The sequence below is a fragment of the Macrobrachium rosenbergii genome, chromosome 12 (assembly GCF_040412425.1).
Source record: "Macrobrachium rosenbergii isolate ZJJX-2024 chromosome 12, ASM4041242v1, whole genome shotgun sequence".
NCBI classification, from domain to species: domain Eukaryota; kingdom Metazoa; phylum Arthropoda; class Malacostraca; order Decapoda; family Palaemonidae; genus Macrobrachium; species Macrobrachium rosenbergii.
In genome coordinates, this window is record NC_089752.1 from 81839773 (window position 1) to 81862605 (window position 22833).

The 22833-nt window shown below is 36.8% G+C and overlaps 1 protein-coding gene across 4 annotated transcripts in view; it reads left to right on the forward strand.

Annotated features, from left to right (window-relative positions):
* The window catches only part of LOC136843738 (BET1 homolog), a 293632-nt gene that overhangs the window by 93912 nt on the left and 176887 nt on the right, over positions 1–22833 (forward strand). For 3 of the 4 annotated variants that reach the window (XM_067112388.1, XM_067112389.1, XM_067112390.1), the window contains exon 3: positions 1784–1902. The exons of the other annotated variant lie outside the window; for it this stretch is intronic. In XM_067112388.1, the coding sequence (XP_066968489.1) occupies positions 1784–1902 (119 nt within the window). The remainder of the gene's footprint in view (positions 1–1783; positions 1903–22833) is intronic. 4 annotated transcript variants of the gene reach the window in all.

The following is a 22833-nucleotide window of genomic DNA, read 5'->3' on the forward strand; positions in this document are numbered from 1 at the left end:
CGAAGGCGGCGGCCCATGGATGACTCCCGATTCACAAGGGTGAAGGCGTTGATCTTCCACGCAGTAGGATGTAGGGGCACCGACGGCTGGGGCAACATGTGGGTGACTTCACGAAGTGCCAGGTAATGGAGTGGGTTATGGATCCGGCCAGCAGCGAAGGGAACACGTGGTTGGCGGTCGAAGTGCATGAAGGTAAAGTATACTTTGAGAGGCCACGTGGTTAGATGGAGAAGTGGTGTGCTAAGGGCGTCGTTGAGCCATGGGCGTGGTGGAGAGTGTCCAGCATCTTTACGCCATGTAGTACAGCGAGAGTCTGAGAGCAAGCCCTTGTCTGCTTGTCCCTTTTATGCACTCTCCTATGGGCAGGGGCCCTGTCCACGCACATAGGGAGTTGAGTCATTTTCAGCTGTTGTCCACGGCTGGGGCTGGGGGGTTGCCTGGAAAGAATCAGCCAGACAGATTTACTTTTGCCTTGAATAAAGAATTATCTACTTAAAAGGAGTGACCTACAATCGGTTTTAATCCCTTGTATTCTGACTGTGCTAACCCATTGTCCAGCTCAGGCTGATAGATAGGTAGGCACGCATGTCGAGAGACAGATATGTCTATTGATAGATCGGCAGACAGGAAACGAAAAAGGGAGCAATTTGCTAGCTTGCTAATAATAATAATATAATATATAATAATATATATATATATATATAAATATATATATATATATATATATATATATATATATATATATATATATATATATATATATATATATATATATAAACACAAATTTTCAGCAACATATAAATCAGAGAGAGCACATTTCAGGGCATATATTTTATATGACAAAATAGTTCTAGTGCAAAAATTAGCCTTCTAAATGTCATAGTTTCATAGTTATTACAAGTAAGCATAAATATTTTTCTTTTGCCATTTTCTGAAAACTTAGTTTTTTCAAAAATAAATTCTTATAACTCCAAGAAGACTGAACCAAACTCAGTTAAACTTTTACAGGGTGGAGTAACCATTTATCTTGGATTTTGTATTTGGGAAATTCATTTTTGAGTTATTTTTTTTTTTTTTGCATATTTTTGAGTTTTAAAATATTTTTTCAACTAAAAAACTTAGAAATTGAATTTCTAAATTTCCTTCTTTGAGAATTTTCATTATTAGTTGAAGAATAAGCAGTAAAAACACACAAAAAATTTGTGTTTTTTGGGATTTGCAATGGATTAATAGCATTTCCATTCCCTTTAATTGGGAGATTCAATCTGATCTATGAGCAAATTGAGCTGCGAGCTCAGTCACAGAATGAATTAAACTCTTAGGTCAAGGTGTCACTATACTTATCTACTGTTTTAGTGGAAATCCACCATCCCCACATCTTAGTTGGTGGTCATGAAGCATTCTTACTAGAATGTTAACATTCTTAGTTGGTGGTCATGAAGCATTCTTACAAGAATGTTAACATTCTAACGCCACTTGGTGGGAAACTGGTGATTATAGACGGTCCATCTCGGTCTGCCAAACATTCTCTTGTTTCTTTTGAATGCTGATCGCACCTAACGGTGTAAAGAATTAAGCTAACTTTGACAGTAGGTAAGTATCCAAATAATTAATTTTATCATAAATAGTTTATTTTAATTTTTGGTATACAGTACTGTCCTATGGTGTATACAGGTGTAAGTGGTGCTAATTTTGCTTTTGTTAAATTTATCAAAGAAGGATAAAAAGATAAATTTTTTACATGAAATATTCAGTCAGTAGAAAAATGTTTTGTTCTTTACAGCTCATACCAGCCCTTACAGTCACAATTCTTATGGTGCATATAGTGATACTGAGCACATGGGTGAGGAAAATGAATCCCTGACAGCTGAGTTGAAGGACAAAGTAAAAACACTGAAATCTGTGAGTATCATATTTAAGAGTTTGAAATTTGCCTACTTTATTTTAATTTTAGCTTTAAAGTTATTAATATATAACAGGTCAAAGAAGGTATTTTCACTTCATAGCTGCAGTTTTCTGTAGATTATTTGATGATTTTTTCTCATTTTCTCTCTGTAATACCATAAGTATTGGCTATCAGAGGAGGTTAGGATGCCTCCATATGTACTCTTAGAAGAAAGGCAGTTAAGGGTCAGTCCATAGAAGTTTCCCCTCGATGTGGGACCACCTTGATGTGGTGAAGGGGCTCTTGAACCCCAGGAATTTGTTCCTGGATTTGAGTCCAAGAGTCTCATAGATTATTATATATTCATTTGGACTATTTTTGTGGAATTTTCCACTTTTTGTAAATTTTGTTGGATGGGATAAAAAGGAGAAGATATGATACGGGGATTGGGTTTATATCCGAAGCTAAATAGTGGGGACTGTGGTAGGATCATCAGCTACCCAATAATGTTCGGCCCTGAGAGATATCAGATTGATATCTCAAAGGCGGAACTATTCTTTAGGGCTGGACCATGGATTCCAGGGTGGTCTGGTTCTGGGGATAGGACTCTCAGGCATTCTATCCGGTTTACCCATAATGTAATTAGGGTGGGGATGATAGTATTCTCGTAATACCTGTGGTCCTAGCAAGCGGGTCTGGCTTACACTTGGGCCACTCTAATAATGTTATGTCATCCCCTGTGGGGTAGGGTAGGGATGTGAACATTTGGGAGTCGGCTCTCACTTGTGCCATTGGTGGAAGAATAAACTTCATGAAAGGCTAATGATATCTTTTTAACATTGTCAGGTTTAATTTTTTTTTTTTTTTATCGCAAATCTTTATGACAAGTAGAAGTAAAGATTCGAGTACCCCTGGGCCCTTTGATGATACTGTCTCGGCACAGTTAACCCTTAAACGCCGAGCCTCTATTTACAAAAACGTCTCCCGTATGCCGGCGGCGTTCGGTGAGTTAGCGCTGAAGCGGAAAAAAAGTTTTTAAAAAATCACAGCACGCTTAGTTTTTAAGATTAAGAGTTAATTTTTGGCTCATTTTTTTTGTCATTGCCTGAAGTTTAGTATGCAACCATCAGAAATGGGAAAAAATATCATTATCATATATAAATATTGAAATATATGACAGCGCAAAAAAAATTTTTCATATATAATTTTATACAAATCGCGCTGTGAGCAAAACGGTTAAAGCTGACAGGTTATTTTGTTTTTCTTTGTATTGTACACTAAATTGCGATGATTTTGGTATATAACAAATTGTAAAACGATCAAAGCAACACAGAGAAAATATTATCACAAAATGATGCATGAATTAAATATGGATAAAAAAAATGTTTTTCAAAAATTCACCATAAATCGAAATGTTGTGCTAGAGACTTACCGTTTGTTGAAAAATGAAGCTAATTGATTGAATATTACTGGACTGTAAAACAATTGTTTTCAACCATTTCGGTCAAAAGTTGACCGAAAGTCAAATTTTTTGTATTTATTGTGATTTATATGAAAATATTTCAAAACTGATAAAAGCTACAACCATGAGTTATATTCTGTTGTTTGTACATGAAATTGCGCACATTTTCATATATAAAACTTTATGTAACGACTAATATAAAACTGTTTTACGACAAAGTGATGAAAAATTTCTGAGATTTTCGGCCGAGCTAATTGATTGAAAAGTTTTTTCAAAAATTCACCATAAATCGAAATATTGTAGAGACTTCCAATTTGTTGTTTGATTGAAGATTACTAGAATGTAACTGGAAAGTAAATTCCTTAACCAACCCTTTGGGGCGTACAAAACGTCGACTAAAATTGTCTGTTGAATGCCGAGTGGACGTAGCAAACGACTAAAAAATTTCAACCGGTCAAAGTCAAAAATGGTCGAAAAACGCAATTTTTAAAACTCTTACATTCTAGTATTTATCATGATTTATTTTGAAAAAATATTTCAAAACTGATAAAAGCTACAACCATGAGTTATATTCTGTTGTATTGTACACTGAAATTAGCGTTACATTTTTATATATAAAACTTTATTTCATGTAAATACAACAGAAAATAACTCGACTAATATAAAACTGTAACTGCAAAAATTTCAACCTTCGGTCAACTTTAACTCGACCGAAATGGTCAAAAAACGCAATTGTAAGCTAAAACTCTTACATTCTAGTAATATTCAATCATTTACCTTCATTTGCAACACAATATTTCGATTTATGGTGAATTTTTGAAAAAACTTTTTTCAAATCACGTTGTCGTAATGTTTGCACTGTTTTATATTAGTCGTTACATAAAGTTTTATATATGGAAATGTGCAATAGGATACAACAAAAATAACTCATGGTTGTAGCTTTATCAGTTTTGAAATATTTTCATATAAATCCGACAACTGTAATAAAACTTTACATTCTAGTAATATTCAATCATGTACCTTCATTTTGCAACAAACTGGAAGTCTCTAGCACAACATTTCGATTTATGGTGAATTTCTGAAAAAAAATTTTTCCTTACGCTCCGCGTACGGTAACTCGGCGAACATCTTAGAAATTCTTTCATCATGTTGTGATAATATTTTACTTAGTCGTTACATAAACTTTTATATATGTGTTGCTTTCATGTTACAACAGAAATTAGATCGTTTTAAATATTTTTATATAAATCAAAATCATTGTCAATTTAACTCGTGAAATGGTAAAATACAACTAAAAAAATTTTACCTTACATCATTAGTAATTTCAATCGTTTACCTTCATTTGCAATAAATTGGACAGTCTCTAGCACATTTGATTTATGGTGAATTATATAAAACATTTTCCTTACGTCTTGTTTTTTTTTTCTTTTGTCTCGTTGTCATATATTCCAATTATTTATATTTATATATAAAATGATATTTTTTTACATTTCAAAAAATAACTCATGGTTGCATTTTACTAAATATTTTCAGGCAATGACAAAAATGAGCCAAAAATGAACTCTTAATCTTGAAAACTAAGTCTAGTAATATTCAATCAATTAGCTGATTTTTGAAAAAAAAAAAAATTTTTTCATGCATCATTTTGTGATAATATTTTCTAACTTGCATCGTTTTTAAAATTTGTTATATACCAAAATCATTGCAATTTAGTGTACATACAACTAAAAAAATTAAGGGAGAACGTTTTTGTAAACAGGGCTGTCATATATTAAATATTTATATATGATAATGGCTTTTTTCATTTCAAGAGGCAATGGATAATCCTTTCCCTAAGCGTTTTTTTTGAAAAAAACTTTCTTTGGGGATTTTTTTGTGAACAGGGCCGCGTTAAAGGGTTAATGGCTTTATCTTCACCTTTCCCTTTTCCTTTCTTTGGGGATTTTAATCGGTCATTACTCACCTCTCTCGAAAAAAAAAGAGATATTGTCTATAATTCCATCTCCCGCTAATCTCCTTTTGAAATGTTAGCCAAAAATGACAATCGGTAAAGGCCAATGACTTCACCGTATGGTAAATGAAAAGGACAAAGTTGGTATCAAAATTCCCCTGAGTTCAGTTGGTAATAGATGATAGAATTAAGTAGGACTAAACCAAAATACAGTATTCCAGGTTGGTGACACATAATCCAGGTTAATAACTTCACCATGTGGTGAATGACAGTTCAAAGGGGGTTCATAATTTGGGAGAATGACCTCTTTGACCTATAAATGCGACATCTTCTGCGATCGTGGTCAGTCTGAGTAGGAACCCATGTGCTGCTACATTACTTTTCAAAGTTCTCGTTCAAGACACTCGGTGAATTATAATTGTTTTTTTACATATTTAAAAAAATAAACTACCCATACAATGAATAGATTTTTAAACAAGAAACACGCCAGTGAAGAACTTGATTCTAATAATGAAACTATTTCTAGTGACATGAAGCGTCCAGCCAAGAAAAATAAGAGCAGACCCAATCGCAAATACGACAGAAGTTATTCAAGTTATGGCCTCCTTCACGTGGGCTGGAGATGAAAATCAGCCTTAGCGTTTGTGGATGCAAAATGTCAAATGAGTCGATGCTTCTTAGTAAATGAAGCAAGTATTTTCAAACATCACACTGAAATCTTCAAGGAAAAGATGTACCTAAGTTATTTCAAAAGATTACTTGATCAACTCTTTCAAAAGGAGAGCAACGGTGTTTGAGAAAACTCAGATTGCTTCTAAGGAAATATCGGAAATGAGAGCCATAAAAATGAAGTCACATACTCTCACTGAATCTATCATTTTGCCCGCTTGTAAGAAGATGGTGAAGACTATTTTAGGAGACAATGTAGAGAAACAGATAGGTAAAATCCTATTATCAAATGATAGTGTTCAGAGGCGCATTCTAACAATATTGAAGAAAATGTTTGCTGTAACAAACTTCAGGATTCATACTGTGCATTCCAAGTTGATGAACCACTCGACATAGCCAACAAAGCGCAGTTGCTTGCCTTTATTCGCTGTATTGATGGGGAAACTACAGTAAATCAGTATCTTTGTTGCAAAGATCTGCTTACCACTACTGCAGGTGAAGATATGCTTCATAATTTAAATCATTCTTTTGCAAAATGGAACTTATCCTGGAAGTCGTGTGCTGGGGTTTGTTCTGATGGGGTTCCATTAATGACTGGTTCTGTTGAAGGTCTTGCATCGTTTGTAAAGTAACCCCATCCCAACTTTATAATAAATCATTGTTTCTTGCATAGAGGCACCCTGATGGCAAAAACATTTGGTACTAAATTGAAAGAAGCTTTTCATCAAGACCAAATTGTTGAAATGGTAAAAGCTCGTATATTTGAGCTACTTTGTGAAAACATGGATTCACAACACACACGCTTACTTTTGCACACACAAGTTAGATAGCTATCAAGAGGTAAAGTACTCTGAACTTCATCAAGAACTATTGGCAGCTTTTGAGAAAGAAAATAAAAGTAAATTTTGTTAACTTCTGAAATGTGAGTTTTGGATTTCAAAAATGAGATATCTGACCGAAATGTTTCAACACTTGAATAGTCAGAATGTGTCCATGCAAAATGGAAATGAAAACCTTCTCTTATCTACCGACGAAATTCAAGCATTCCAGAAATAACCAGCAGTTTGGAAAAGAAAAGCTAAAAGTTTAGGCTGTTTGGAAATGTTTCCTTTAGTTCAAGAAGGCCATTCAGACAATTTAATTCCTTTAATAGGGGATCACTTAGCAGTTCTGGAAGGTAATCTGAATCGAGCAATACGACTGGATTCGCAACCCTCTCTTTGACATTTCAACTGATAACGCTGGCTTTTCGTCAGCAGAAGAGGAGGAGCTGACTACCATATCTACTGATCGAGGCTTCAAGATCAAGCAGGAGGTGCCCATCGGTCAGTTCTGGATTTCAATCAAAGAATCTCCTTCAATAGCTAGGAAAGCTTTGACTGTTTTACTGCAGTTGTCCACATCGTCTCTCTGTGAACAAGGATATTCTCTACTAACATTAAATGTGAAAACAGATCAAATATTAAATGCACTGATGAAGAGATGAGAGTATGTTTATCACCTACAAGGCCAAAAATTCAGAAAATTGCAAAATCTCATCAAGCACATTTCGCATTCAGATACTTAAATGAAAAATGTCTTAAAAATAAATGGTTATTTCAGGTACGTCTTTATCATTTTCTTATTTTCAAATTTGATGGCTAATTTTTCCTTATTGAAAACAAAGATGCACCCCAAAAGTTTTGGTTTTTTGTAGGTGCACCCTCAGGTCAAAAGGTTTGAGAAACACTGGTTTAAACACTAGAAAAACCCTGTAAAAATGCTTATACCCGAGTATTTTAATAGTTTTGTCACAAAAAGTGCTTTTATTATATGAAAATACAGTAATTAATGAATATTTCTTGGTGAAAAATACAGCAAATGGGCGAATTTCCCACGAATAATGGGTAGGTATGTTCCACAGAGAAACCCGCGAATGCATGAGCCTGCAAATCGTGAGAACGCGAATACAGGGGGCTTTACTGTGTCGTCTTGACCCAACCCTGACTCACTTCGACTCCCTCTTTTGGAGTGGAAGTTAGTCAAGGTTTCTAACCTTAGAAACTGACCAAAAAATATCTGCACTCAAGCTGGAAAATTGTTTATTGAGCTGACACTCTACAACTGAAATGTCGTTTAGACAGATATAAGAAAAGACATGGCTTATAGAAGCCACAACAAAAAGTCAGTCTGAAGATTATTAATCAATAAAAAGTATAGATAACATAAATATAAAAATAGAAAAAAACATGATTCTATGAAAACTATTCAGGATACCATTGTACTTCCTGAGAATAATAAAGAGATACCCAAAAGTACAGGATTGTGAACTATATAATCTGCCAAGTAAACAGATGAATAAACAAATATCAAAAATCCAAAAAATAAAATTTGAAGGTCAAGATCTACCCCAGAAAATAAAAATTTTAGGCCAAACCAGAGAAGTAAGACCATTTGTCCCAAAGCTGCTACAGTGTCAAAATTGTAGTAAATATGGACATGTGAAAAAATATGAACATGCCACACAATGGAAATGCAGTAAATCAAAATGTATAAACTGTGGGCAAGACCATCGTGCAAGGTCCAAAGAATGTATGTACTATACATATATACAGTAAAGAGCTAAAAATATTACAAGAAAGAACTGGAATGTCTGTAAAAAGCTAAATTAAAATTGAAAGAGTGAGGAATTCAAGATTCTTCAATAACAAGAACCAATAATGAAACAAAAATGCATACAGATAGAAAAAATAGAGCACAGAAAAGTAAATCTCAAGAAGATATTAATGCCTTAGAAATAATACCTAAAGTGGTAAAGAGTAAAGAAGCAGGTACAAATGGGTTGGATAATATCTTGTCCAATCCATTCCCCCTCAATGTGGGACTACCTTGACATGGTGAGGGAGCTCTTGAACCCCAGGAATTTGTTCCCGGGTTTGAGTCCAAGAGTCTCATATATTATTATAAATTCATTTGGACTGTTTTTGTGGGATTTTCCACTTTTTGTAAAATTTGTTGGATGTGATAAATAGGAAAAGATATGATACTGGGATTGGGTTTATATCCAAAGCTAAATAGTGGGAACTGTGGAAGAACCATCAACTGCTCGATAATGTTTGGACCTGAGGGATATCAGATTTATATCTCAAAGGCGGAACTATTCTTTAGGGCTGGACCATGGATTCCAGGGTGGTCTGGTTCTGGGGATAGGACTCCCGGCATTCTATCCAGATTTTTGACCAGTTAGTTATCACAGACTTAAACCACTCCCCCCCATCTCCTCTTTAATTCATCCATGTCACACATCTTAGCCTATAATTTACCAACACCACAATATATAAGTTCTTAATACTAAAAAGTGTACAAACTGCCAACCCCTACAAATATACATACCGCACTAGCAAATATATTATTTAGAAGTTGGCCATACCTTTTCAAATCAAACAATGGTATGTCACTAGTGGTTATATTATATATATATATGCCCTTGACTACACACCTACATACATACGATGTACAACATAGGGTTTTATTTAAAATTAAATTTCACTTAACCCTTAAATGCCGAGCCTCTATTTACAAAAGTGTCTGTCGCATGCCGGCGGCGTTCGGGAGTTAGCGTCGAAGCGGAAAAAGTTTTTTTAAAAAAATCACAGCACATTTAGTTTTTAAGATTAAGAGTTCATTTTTGGCTCCTTTTTTCGTCGTCGTCTGAAGTTTAGCATGCAACCATCAGAAGTAAAAAAAATATATATAAATATTGAAATATATGACAGGGCGAAAAAAAAATTTCATACATAATTGTATACAAATCACGCTGTGAGCAAAACGGTAAAGCTAACAAGTTATTTTTTATTTCTTTGTATTGTACACTAAATTGCGATGATTTTGGTATATAACAAATTTTAAAACGATCAAAGCAGCACAGAGGAAATTATTATCACAAAATGATGCATGAATTCGTAACACGCGGACATAAAAAAACATTTTTTTCAAAAATTCACCATAAATCGAAATATTGTGCTAGGGACTTCCTGTTTGTTGCAAAATGAAGGTAATTGATTGAATATTACTAGACTGTAAGTGTTTTAGCTTACAATTGCAGTTTTCGACCATTTCGGTCGAGTTAAAGTTGACCGAAAGTCGAATTTTTTCTATTTATTGTGATTTATATGAAGATATTTCAAAATGATAAAAGCTACAACCATTAGTAATTTTTTGTTGTATTCTACATGAAAATGTGCACATTTTCATATATAAAACTTTATGTAACGACTAATATAAAACGGTGCAAACATTACAACAAAGTGACGAAAGAATTTCTGAGATGTTCGGCCGAGTTACTGTGCGAACGTAAGGAAAAAGTTTTTTTCAAAAATTCACCATAAATCGAAATATTGTGCTAGAGACTTCCAATTTGTTGCAAAATGAAGGTAAATGATTAAATATTACTAGAATGTGAGAATTTTAGCTTACAATTGCGTTTTTCGACCATTTCGGTCAAGTTGAAGTTGACCGAAGGTTGAAATTTTGGTACTTATCGTGATTTATATGAAAATATTTCAAAACTGATAAAAGCTACAACAATGAGTTATTTTTCGTTGTATTCTACATGAAATTGCGCACATTTTCATATATAAAACTTTATGTAACGACTAATATAAAACGGTGCAAATATTACAACAAAGTGACAAAAGAATTTCCGAGATGTTCGGCCGAGTTACCGCACGCGGACGTAAGGGAAAAGTTTTTTTTTTAAATTCACCATAAATCGAAATATTGTGGTAGAGACTTACAATTTATTGCAAAATGAAGGTAATGATTAAATATTACTAGAATTTAAGAGTTTTAGCTTACAATTGCGTTTTTCGACCATTTTGGTCGAGTTAAAGTTGACCGAAGGTTAAATTTTGGCACATCGTGATTTATATGAAAATATTTCAAAACTGATAAAAGCTACAACCATGAGTTATTTTTTGTTGTATTCTACATGAAATTGCACACATTTTCATATATAAAACTTTATGTAACGACTAATATAAACGGTGCAAACATTGCGACAAAAGTGACGAAAGAATTTCAGAGATGTTCGGCTGAGTTACACACATGACGTAAGGGAAAAGTTTTCAGAAATTCACCATAAATGGAAATATTGTGCTAGAGACTTCCCGTTTTTGTTGCAAAATGAAGGTACATGATTGAATATTACTAGAATGTAAGAGTTTTAGCTTTCAATTGCGTTTTTTGACCATTTCGGTAGAGTCAGAGTTGACCGAAGGTTTAAATTTTGGCACTTATCATGATTTATATGAAAATATTTCCAAATTGATAAAAGCTACAACCTTGGGTTGTTTTTTGTTGTATTTTACATGAAATTGCACACATTTTCATATATAAAACTTTATGTAATGGCTAATATAAAATGGTGCAAAATTTACGACAAAATGACTAAAGAATTTCTGAAATTTTCGGCAGAGTTACCGCGCGGACGTAAGGAAAAAGTTTTTTTCAAAAATTCACCATAAATCGAAATATTGTGCTAGAGACTTCCAATTTGTTGCAAAATGAAGGTAAATGATTGAATATTACGAGAATGTAAGAGTTTTAGCTTACAATTGCGTTTTTCGACCATTTTGGTCGAGTCAAAGTTGACCGAAGGTTGAAATTTTTTGTAGTTGACGTACTATACGTCCACTCGGCGCCCAACAGACAATTTTAGTCGACGTATGGTACGTCCAGTCGGCGTTTAAGGGTTAAGTATCATATCCATTTCAGGTTAGGCTAATACCTGACTAATTCTAAAATGGCTGCCACCATCAGCCGGTGATATTTTTTATCTTTATCGCCAAGTAACACAATAATTCTTAAAATTTTGTAAAACTAACTACAGTATACAGATCACTGCTATAAGAGCCAGTCACTGCGATCCTGGTCATGGCACCAATTTATTCCAACTCGTTCAGAACAAGTATAGCATTTCAAATCGTAAAGTGATTGTATAGCCTAAACAGTTTGAAATGTACTAACCTAATTGTAGCCTAAGTTTTATGCTACGACACCCAGGTTACTCTTAACTATATTATTGTAACTCGCAATTAAAACCATATTCCATTGTGTATATTGTCCAAGACATAAATGGTACAAACTTACTGTTAATTCAAATGACATATTCAATATTCTTAACCTCAAATGACATATTCAGTATTCTTAACCTCTATTGAGATTGGCATGAGCACAATCTTTACTTCGTAGTCTTCATCCAAAGGACACTCCAAGAAATTCTCCTTACATTTAGATATGCATATCTCTTAAAGGAAATCTCCCTGAATGAACTTAAGATGAAAAAGAATACTTAAGTGAATTTGAAGGCGTAGACAACTATGGCTGAATCGCCTGAGTCCTTCCTAGGTACAGCTACACTGCACCAGAGCTTTAATGAGACTGACTTCACAACCGTCGTTGACCAACACCAAATGTTCGACTAACAACCGACAACTGAAACTTTAGCACTATTACACATACTGTATACTTACAATTAAATACATGAAACAGCCAAACACAGTGCTTTTCACAACTAAATACAAACACAACAAAACATAATATCCTTCGTTCCACATAATACTCATTTCCACTTTACCTAAATAAGGAAAACACAAAACTGTACCACAACTTGCAGAAAAGTACAATTTCTCTTGTTGTAGTTTTGACAATTTTCATAAAAAGCGACTTCAACACCACCAATTCGTCATCCTTACGGGCAGATCCAATAATTTTAAAATCATTTATGTCCAAGTGGGTACCACAAATCTCAGAATGGTTCCCAACATTGGATAGTTCAGGATTGGACAATCTGCGACCCATCCTGAAGCTGGCACCTTGATGGGAGCAGAAACGGACCTAGAGAAGCTTCCTCGTATGTCCATCATAGGTTCCCAGACTACGTCTGGGACAGGTATATTTATTTATAAATAATAATGTTAGATGTTAAGGAAAAGCTCAGTCTGTCCTTCACTCTGAAAAAAAGGACGTATATTTAGAAGATTTCATAGTTCCTCGTGGGACGGGTGGGTATCGTTCTCAGATAGCACTCTGGTGGTCCCATGTTTGATTCTCCAGCTGGCCAATGAAGAATTAGAGGAATTTATTTCTGGTGATAGAAATTCATTTCTTGTTATAATGTGTTTAGGATTCCACAATAAGCTGTAGGTCCTGTTGCTAGGTAACCAGTTGGTTCTTAGCCATGTAAAATAAATCTCATCCTTCAGGCCAGCCCTAGGATAGTTGTTAATCAGCTAGTGGTCTGGTTAAACTAAGGTATACTTAACTTGGAGGATTTCATGGGATCAACTTCAGATTTACAATTGGCAGTTCTTGAATTAAATTTATACATTTTTTAAAACTTTTGTCATGTAGGAAAGGGAACTTAGCATAAGTACATAATTTTGGAATGGTATTTATGGGAATAGGTTGTTTCATTTTTGTGGTTAGGAGCTTATTAAGTACTCTGTGGAAATTGTGGTATGGAAAACAGTCATTGCGGAAAAAATTAGCCAAGAACTCTACTTCTTTATGAAAGGCTGACCAGCTGGAAGTCAGAGAATATGCCCTGCGGAGGAGGGTAGAGAGGGAATTCAATTTAAAATTGAAACTACACAAGCTATAGAAAGTGGTGCCCAACCCTGTAAAATTGTTTTTCCCATGAATGCTGGTTCGAAACCCATAATCTTCCCTAGTGATACATAAATCTAGAAATGATAAAGAGTTGTGAGTTTCTTTCTCTACTTTAAACTTAATATTGGGATGTTGGACATTAATGAATTCTAGAAAGGAATCAGCTTTAAAATCACATTTAAATAAGGGAAAGGTGTCGTCCACATATCTTTTATAAAATAAAGGGTGGAAACTAAGGGGGACAAATGTCAAATACTGTCTCCTCCAGGGAGTTCATAAAAATATTGGTGAAAGTAGGACCATCCCCTCCACCTGTCGGTAACAAGAATCATTAAAAATAAAGACTGTGTCCCACATGGCCAATTCTAAAAGTTGCTTAAATAAAGGTCTATTAAACCGTTAAAAAGAGAATCGGGAAATGGAAAAAGTTTGGTTAATATGATCTTGAACGTCTCTTCAACAGGAATATCGTTAAACATGGACTCAATGTTGAAACTGACCATAAAAAGGTCAGAGTCCTGCTTAAGAATATCCTCCTTGAAATCAGCAGCACTTTTTACGTTTTTAAGCATTATTGGTGAGCTGTTTTAACAATGGAACCAATACTTAGCAAGTTTATAATTGGGCATATTTAATGAAGAAAGTATGTCTAAGTGGGACACCCCCCTTATGGATCTTGGGAAGGCCATACATAATCCCATATGTTGAACCTGTAATGACAAGGTTTTGGAAGGAGTTTTCATATATGATGTTGGCTAATTCTTTCTGCAACAGTTGTTTTCCATCCCACTATTTCCATAGATTACTTAATAAGCTCCTAACCGTAAAAATATATGTACCATTCCCAAATTATGTATTTATGCTAAGTTCCCCTTTCAACATGACAAAAGTTCTAAAAAGAATTGCCAGCTTCTAAATCTGAAGTTGATCCCATGAAATCCTCTAAACATGTGTTCTTCTTTCAGAGTGAAGGACAAACTTAGCCTGTCCCAGATGTAGTCTGGGAACCTACGTTGGATGTACAAGGAGACTTCTCAAGGTCTGTTTTTGCTCCCATCAAGGTGTCAGCTTGAGGATGGGTCACAGATTGTCTAATCCTGAACCATCCAATGTTGGGAACCATTCTCAGATTTGTGGCACCTGCGTGGACAAAAGTGACTTTGAAATCATTGGATTCGATCGTAAGGACGATGAGTTGATGGTGTTGGGGTCTCCATTTATTATAAAAAATAATGTACCAACACTAAACATCCAATCGTCATCCACACAACTGTTTATAGCATAATTGCCTGTTTGTTTTTCTTTCCATGTTCGCTATAGGTGTCTTTCGTATGTTTATTTTCTCCTGTCTTTTTAGTCACTTTTTAGCTCTTACCTTGGTAGGTGTTTCTTTCAAGTTCTTGTTTTAAATTTGTATCTGTAAATGTTAAAGAAAATTTCAGTTTTTTCTTGTGTATAAGTGACATTTTAAGTATTTATAGTCTGTAATTTGCCAGCCCTGAGGATGCATCTTGCCATGTGACACGGTGGCATAATAAACTTGACTCTTGTGACAGACATGCCTTTACCTCTTCAACCTGATTATGTGTGTGTATACAGTATATATATATATATATATATATATATATATATATATATATATATGTGTATACAGTATATATATATATATATATATATATATATATATATATATATATATATATATATATATATATATATATATATATATATATATATATATATATATATATGTGTGTGTGTGTGTATATATATATATATATATATTTGTTTATGTATATATATATATATATATATATATATATATATATATATATACTGTATATATATATATATTATATAATATATGCTGGGGATGTGTACTACACCCTCCCCCCACAAATAGCCTAAATCTTAAATATAAAAAAAACTAAAAATGCTTATACCTGGATATTTTAATAGTTTTATCACAAAAATGCATTTAGTCATGAAAATAAAACCCCTCTAAAATCGAGAAATCCATAGATACTTAGAACTGTATCTGTATATACTATTTGTATATGTATATATATATATATATATATATATATATATATATATATATTAAATATAAAAAATATAAAAACTAAAAATGCTTATACCTGGATATTTTAATAGTTTTATCACAAAAAAACATGCATTTAGTCATGAAAATACAGTAATTATTGAATATTTCTCAGTGAAAATACCAATGAACAATTGAATTGTTTGAGCCGTCTTCTTTGTAATTTTTATTGAGGTCATTTTCATTTTAAATTGTCCTAACTTTATAATTAATATCAGTGGGTAGATCCAGTTCTGTAGCTTACCCAGAATCTAGAGAAATCCCCACCCATCACATCCTGGGCAAACATATTTATAAACGATGATACGTGAGTCCGTGAATAGTGAGACTGTGAATATGGGGTTTCATTTAGGTAGGAAATTTGCATACATTTTCTGCATTTTATAGAGCCTTCTGGAGACTATCGTGGAAACAGTTATTCCTGAAATAAGTAGTTAAAATGTAATTTCAACATGAAACATGGCCCAGGTTGAGGAATGAGTAAAAGCCCTATGTATATACATATCTATTCATTTTGCATAAAAACAAGAACTATATATATATATATGTAAAAGTATACCTGTATATTGCTTGTCCCTGGATATATATATATATATGTGGCTGTGTGTGTGTATATATATATATATATATCATTATATTGTCCTCCAGGAGGCCATGAATATATTTACATTCCTCCCCTGCCCTATTTAGCTGCCATCTAGCTACCTTCTAGGAAAAATCCATCATCTAAGTTAACTTATAATTGAGCCAATATGGCAGAAAAATCCATCCAAGCTGTTTTCCAATATGGCAGAACCAAGCTGTTTTCCACTTAATGGACCCAGGACCAGTTCCATTGTAGCCTTCAGGAAATGTCTGGGTCTACTACACAACAGGTCTCCTTCTTTCAACCCCCCTGCTACCAGCACATACCTAGATTTTCCCCCCCTTCTGGGGGTAATGTTTTCAAAGTAGGCTCAGGGAGGAAATAGATGTTAGGGCATAAACCACTCCCGGGGGGGGGGGGAGCTAGCACCTTAAACCTTAGGCTCATTATCTTTACGACCGCTATTCCTTTGATCTTTTACTGGCAAGGAATTCACTTTCAGGTAAAAAGCCTATCGCCCCATGCCCCCACCACTCGAGACAGAGAAGAGGCAGACTCTCTCCAGCTACCGGTGCGGTGACACCCTTGTCTTAGGTGGCAGCTCAACTTCACGATCATAAGACATGGTATTTTGGAGCTCAAATATTCGATGGAATAGGTAAGCCAAGAGTGAATTTGGCGCCAGTCACCTCGTGTCTCTCTTCACTAACTTCTTCCATTTCTTTCATTTAACTTCAAGATTAAATTCTTCCTTTCCCAAGCATCCCCCTCTGTGTGACGGTGAACACGTGTTCCTTGTTTCAAAAGCCCAAACCACCACGATTCCAAGACTGTGATTAAGTGGTTCCTCATATTTATAATCTGGGCTACGTAATGTTTAGAATTTAAGAACGTGCATTTGTGTAATACTTTTATGGGGAGATTTCATTTCTCTTTTGTGTGGTGTTAACTCCTGACCTCTCTTCCAGTGAGTCATCATATCTGCCCAGTTCGCAGAAATATGTCCCACTAGTTCTGACTGCCATCCAAATTTAGCAACCATTCCTGGTCACAGCATAATCGCAAGACTCCATTGCGCCTGCCAAAATCATCTTAATTAACCAAGTCCCTTTATCCTGGAATTCACCCCTTCCAGTGTCCTATTATCTGTAACCTGTTGTAATTTTACCATAACAGTGTCAATCTCTTCGTTGGGTGAGTCGATAGAGCTGCGGACTGTCACTCGATGGGCTGGAGTTCGATTCCCCGGCTGGCTGATGAAGAGTTAGAGGAGTTTATTTCTGGTGATGGAAATTCATTTCTCGTTGTAATGTGGTTCGGATTCCACAATAAGCTGTAGGTTCCGTTGCTAAGTAACCAATTGGTTCTTAGCCTCGTAAAATAAGTCTAATCCTTCGGGCCAGCCCTAGGAGAGCTGTTAATCAGCTCAGTGGTCTGGTAAAACTAAGGTATACTTAACCATAACAGTGTCAGTTGTTATCACGGGGTTGTTGTACCTGAGGCCCTTCATATTTACATTGCTTATGTGCAAATCACTGCATTATTGATTTACTGTATGTACCTTAAATGGTTGTAACTGGTTACATGTTACATTCCTTTTGCTTTCTCTTGCATATTTGCCCCTTCTCTGTAAATAAACCCGTTTTATATTGTCAAAGAAGTCTAATTCCAAATGGCGACCTTAATTATTTACTTAAATCCAGGAAAAATCTAAGGTGAGTTTCCAGTAGCTTCCTTTTGTTTATAAATTAGGGCCCCTTGGTCCCTCGGCAGTCAAAAAAGATAAACTGTTCCAATTCTCTCCCCAACCAAGGACCCAGTTTGTAACATTGGCGACCAATTACCAGGATCTAGTCACATTAGCGATAGCTAGCCTTGCTGTACGCTAGACTAAGACTAGGAACGTACCAGGAACAATCAGGCATTTAAATTTAATCATTTCATTATTCACAAAGGCATAGAAGCGACTGGAGCGGAGACTTAAGGTAAAAAAGGGTATTTGCATGGTTTTCTACCATTAAGGATACGTAAGGAAATAAGACAAGTGATATTAATATTCTGTTAAAGAAACGCCACACATCTGTTGTTAGAATTTACGCAGAATGCAAGTGACAGCACATAGGTTTTAAGTTATCGAAATAGAGAGGTAGGCGCCAATTGCCCATCCGCAAAATTTCTAAGTGTAGGGACAGAGTGTGGTGTTGCCACATAGGAATTAGGGTGTGTGTAGTTAGGGAACGATTGCATGTGTTAGCAAGAACAAGTAGCTAAGAGTTTATTTCGGAATAGTTACGGCAGAGAACTTGTACAATTTCTCAGTCATTGATAAATTTTGGGATAACTGGTAGCTTACAGGAAACCGTGTAGCGTTATCTGGCATTTACACTAAGAGCCAGCAAGCGGCCTGTTCAAGTTGGCGCATGCGCAAACCATTCAATTGTCGTAGCAGTAAAGAAAACATTCCTGAGCGTAGTTATTTAACAACCCTCCCAGCGTATATTAAAGTTAAGACATTGCTGATGTTCAAAGTTAAATAATTCATTTTGCATTCAAAACCTGCACTTAGCCAAGAAATTAGTTTTTTTTTTTTTTTTTTGTTCCCTCCAATTCCACTTCCTCGTTCTCTGTCGCACGACAAAGCACATGAGCGAACGATCGGCTGTTCTCTCACATGCAACTCGCTCCCACATCTTTCGTTCATGCCGAATGAACTTTCATCACTTTTCGTCTGAACGTAAGCCCTCACGAGACTTGAATATCTTCAAACTAAGTTACAACTTTGTTTACACTTGTCAGGACGAGAATGCATTAGTAACCTTACATAAGTTACCACGAATTCATTTTGTAAAAGAAAGAAACCTTAACTTAACATAATTTTGCAAACATAATTTATTTTCTCTTAAGCACAAGGTAAAGTGACTTTAAAATTCATAACAAGTATGTTCAATTACACTACGCTCACCAAGAGAGAGTCTTTTTTTTCCTCGCTTAGCCTTTCATCTTAATACAGGATCGACACAACTTTATTTACGAGTTTGGAAAACAACCCACAAATCATAAAAGCTAAATACAGAGAATTTCTCTAGTGTCACTCACTTTAAACTTTCAAACTCATTACTCATTAAAATTTTCATCATACACAGTGCGTGAAATTTATAAGCACTTGTGTTTAGCGAATAATCTCGCATACCTGCTTTTCCTTTTCATGCTTCAGCCCAAATCATTTCTCGTACTCTATAGAGCGCATGTACATCTATCTAATTATGCACTGTTCAACTGTAGTGCACGAGTTGGGTATATCTTATTCCAGACTTGCTTATACTGCAAGGGCTAAACCGCATATTGAGTGCACTCCCCATATCCTACCTGTCCTCATATTAGACAGCGATCTCTAGTTCTTATAACTAGCCACCCACTTGTGTCACACCCAGTTTCCATTTCTCACAGTGCCCCTAATCTGCGGCACTGCTAAGCACCCAATCACTGAAGCACTTATCTTTCTTCTTTCCCTTTCCTTTCTCCCTTACCTTCTGCTGGAGTCTCTCATTTACCTTTTACTCCATACTTACCTTCTGTCCAGGCAGGGTACCATTCACCTTCAGTGCCATTTCATGCACTGACATTTTGCATCGCTCCACATAGCGCACCAGCACCACAGTGCCACCCAACCAAAATAATCTCTCATAAGCCATTGCACCAGTATTGAAGAAACAGAGTGCCATACAGCCAGTGTTTCCGCCCATAAGGACTGTAGCTCCTTCAGGAACACCCCATTAACAGTGCATCTGCCCATAAGAACCATAGAGCCTTCAGGAGCACTTCATGTCCTAAGTGCTTCCACTCATAAGGAATAATAATACCTTCAGGATCACTTCAATTACTAGCGTATCCGCCCATAAGGACTCAGACTTCCTTCAGGAACACTTTCTCCTAGTGTGACCTTCGCACGGCACACTCACCCGCAGTGCCACCTCATTTGAAGGTGCCACTTACTGAAGTGCCAATAAACTAAAGGGCACTTCCTCGTCGTCACAAACCCATTCCTCCGTGAACACCCAGTGAATCTACTCGGCACCCCTTCCCCAACAGCAACATGTCAACCGAGGAGCATCAGTATTTCAGGGATATAGGGAAGGAGGACGGCCTTGTAGGCCAGGCCCTTCAAAAGCTTGTAAAGGAGCAGATTGCTGAAAAGCGAAAGTACGAAGAAGCACAGCGACAGCACGAAGCCGAACGGAGGAGAGAAGAAGAAGAAAGAGAAAAATGGAGAAGACAGCAAGAAGCCGAGCAGGGGAGAGAAGAACAAGAAAGAGAAGACAGCAAGAAGCCGAGCAGAGGAGAGAAGAAGAAGAACGAGAAGAGTGGAGGAGACAGCATGAACTAGCCCTCAAGGACAGGGAGCTCGAGTTGGAGAGAGCCAAGAAGGAAAGCGCAGAAGCTTTAGCAGCCCAACAAGCCTGTAGCCCCACTCCATCTGCACTAAATACCTCCCTATCAACAGTCAATAACCTTGTGGGCAAATGGATTGAAGATGAGCCGGAACAATGGCTCGAAGAGATCGAATTCCTCTTTGAGACCTATGACGTCAGCCCGGCTGAGAGGGCCTTATTGCTCACCAATCATCTGGACGGGAAGGCTAAGACCGCCCACCGAGCATTGGAAAGAGATTAACGAGGGGACATGGCTGCCGTCCGTGAGGCCATCGCTAAGGCGTATGAAATAACCCCAGAGAGGTGGAGACAACGATTCCGAGGTATGGCTAAGAAGGTTGGCTGGTCCTGGACAGAATGGGCCTGTCACAAGACCCAAGCTGGGACCCGCTGGTTCGGGTCTATGCGGTGCAACACCTTCAAGGATTTGTTCAACCGGACCATGCTAGAGGACCTCTTCCAGTGTGTGCCCAGGCCTCTGGCTGTGTATCTTAGTGATAAGCAGCCAACCACTCTCAAGGAAGCCTGCCGCTTAGCTGATGCATGGGAGACGTACAACCTATCCCACAGCACCTTGCAATGCAAAATAGTGCCACCCGGGCACCTCTCGGGCTCCAATCGCCCACAGAACGGACCGCCTAACAAACCTCCGTGCACCATCTGTAAGAAGTACAGCCATGCTGAAGCAGAGTGCCGCTACAGGGACAGTAACCAACAGGGCAACAACCCTCGGCAGCCTACCAATAACCTCTCCTCCTAACTCCGCACCATCTTCCCAGCACACCGTCACTGCTGGGAGATCAACCTATCCCAGGGGCCCCTGCCAAGACTGTGGAGCTTCAGGACCCTCTTCCTCCGGGTATCCTGCATGCCCAAAACATGTGGTCGCCCCCAGGCATGTCAACATGATAAGTGCCACAGCTTCCTTGGCTGAGCTGCCAGAGAGAACTCACCCTGAGCAGGTCTGGACAGTCCGTCTCAGTGGTTCCTCTGGATGGTTCTAACCCCCCTGTGCACCTGCCAACTACTGCCAACACTGGCCCAGATATTAGCTTGATAGACCAGGCCCAAGTGCCAGCCAGTGCCAAGGTAGATGAGCACACATAATGGACAGTGACCTGGGTGGATGAACAGTCCTTGACTGTCCCCACAGTCGAACTCAGGGTGGTCACCCCTTGGAGAAACAAAATTCACCGCCTTGGCGTCGTCAAGCGTATTCGGCACAGAGTGGAATTCCTGCTGGGACGAGACATCAACTCTATTTCACCCATCAACAGAAAGCTGAATAATTTCAAATTGATAGGTAGCTACAAAAACACCATTAGGAATAAAATAGAAACAAAAAGTCAGTAGAGGGGGAAGAGATTAGAGGGGGGGTATATATGGCAGCATGTCTAGACTGTGAAGAAGGGTACTATGGCGAAACTGGCAAATCATGTAAAGAGCGAAGCAAACAACATCTGCAGAACATAAGGCATTATAATCAGACGTTGGCAGTTGCCAAACATTGTTGGGAAAATGATCACAGAATAGACTGGGAAAATATGAGTTTTCTGTACAGGAACACCAACAAAACATCTAGACTGGTTGTAGAGAATGCCTTCATAACTTGCGCCAACAACACGATGGCAGGGAACACCGGAAACGGCTTTGAAGACAGCATATCTAGAAAAATCGTATACTCCACAGTAGCAAGGAAACGAAGGAAAAACGCAAGAGAACGCACGGAAAACGGACACCTGGAAGAAGGGAGCGGAGAAAGACCAAGATCACGAGGGGGTGGGGGTCACACAGGAGGAGCTTAGGCGATTATAGGATTAAAAGTACCCAGCACACAGACATAAATGCAGCTGGACTACGCGTCTCCTCATTGTACGGATACTTGGTAATGTGGACTGTTTGTCCAAGAAAGCTTGTAACTTTTTCTGAATAAAAAAACTCCATTAGATAGCATCCAGTTTGAATGAAGTCCTTTTAGCAATTTATATATATATATATATATATATATATATATATATATATATATATATATATATATATATATATATATATATATATATATATACAGTCATAGCTCGAAATTACGCGAGGTTAGGTTC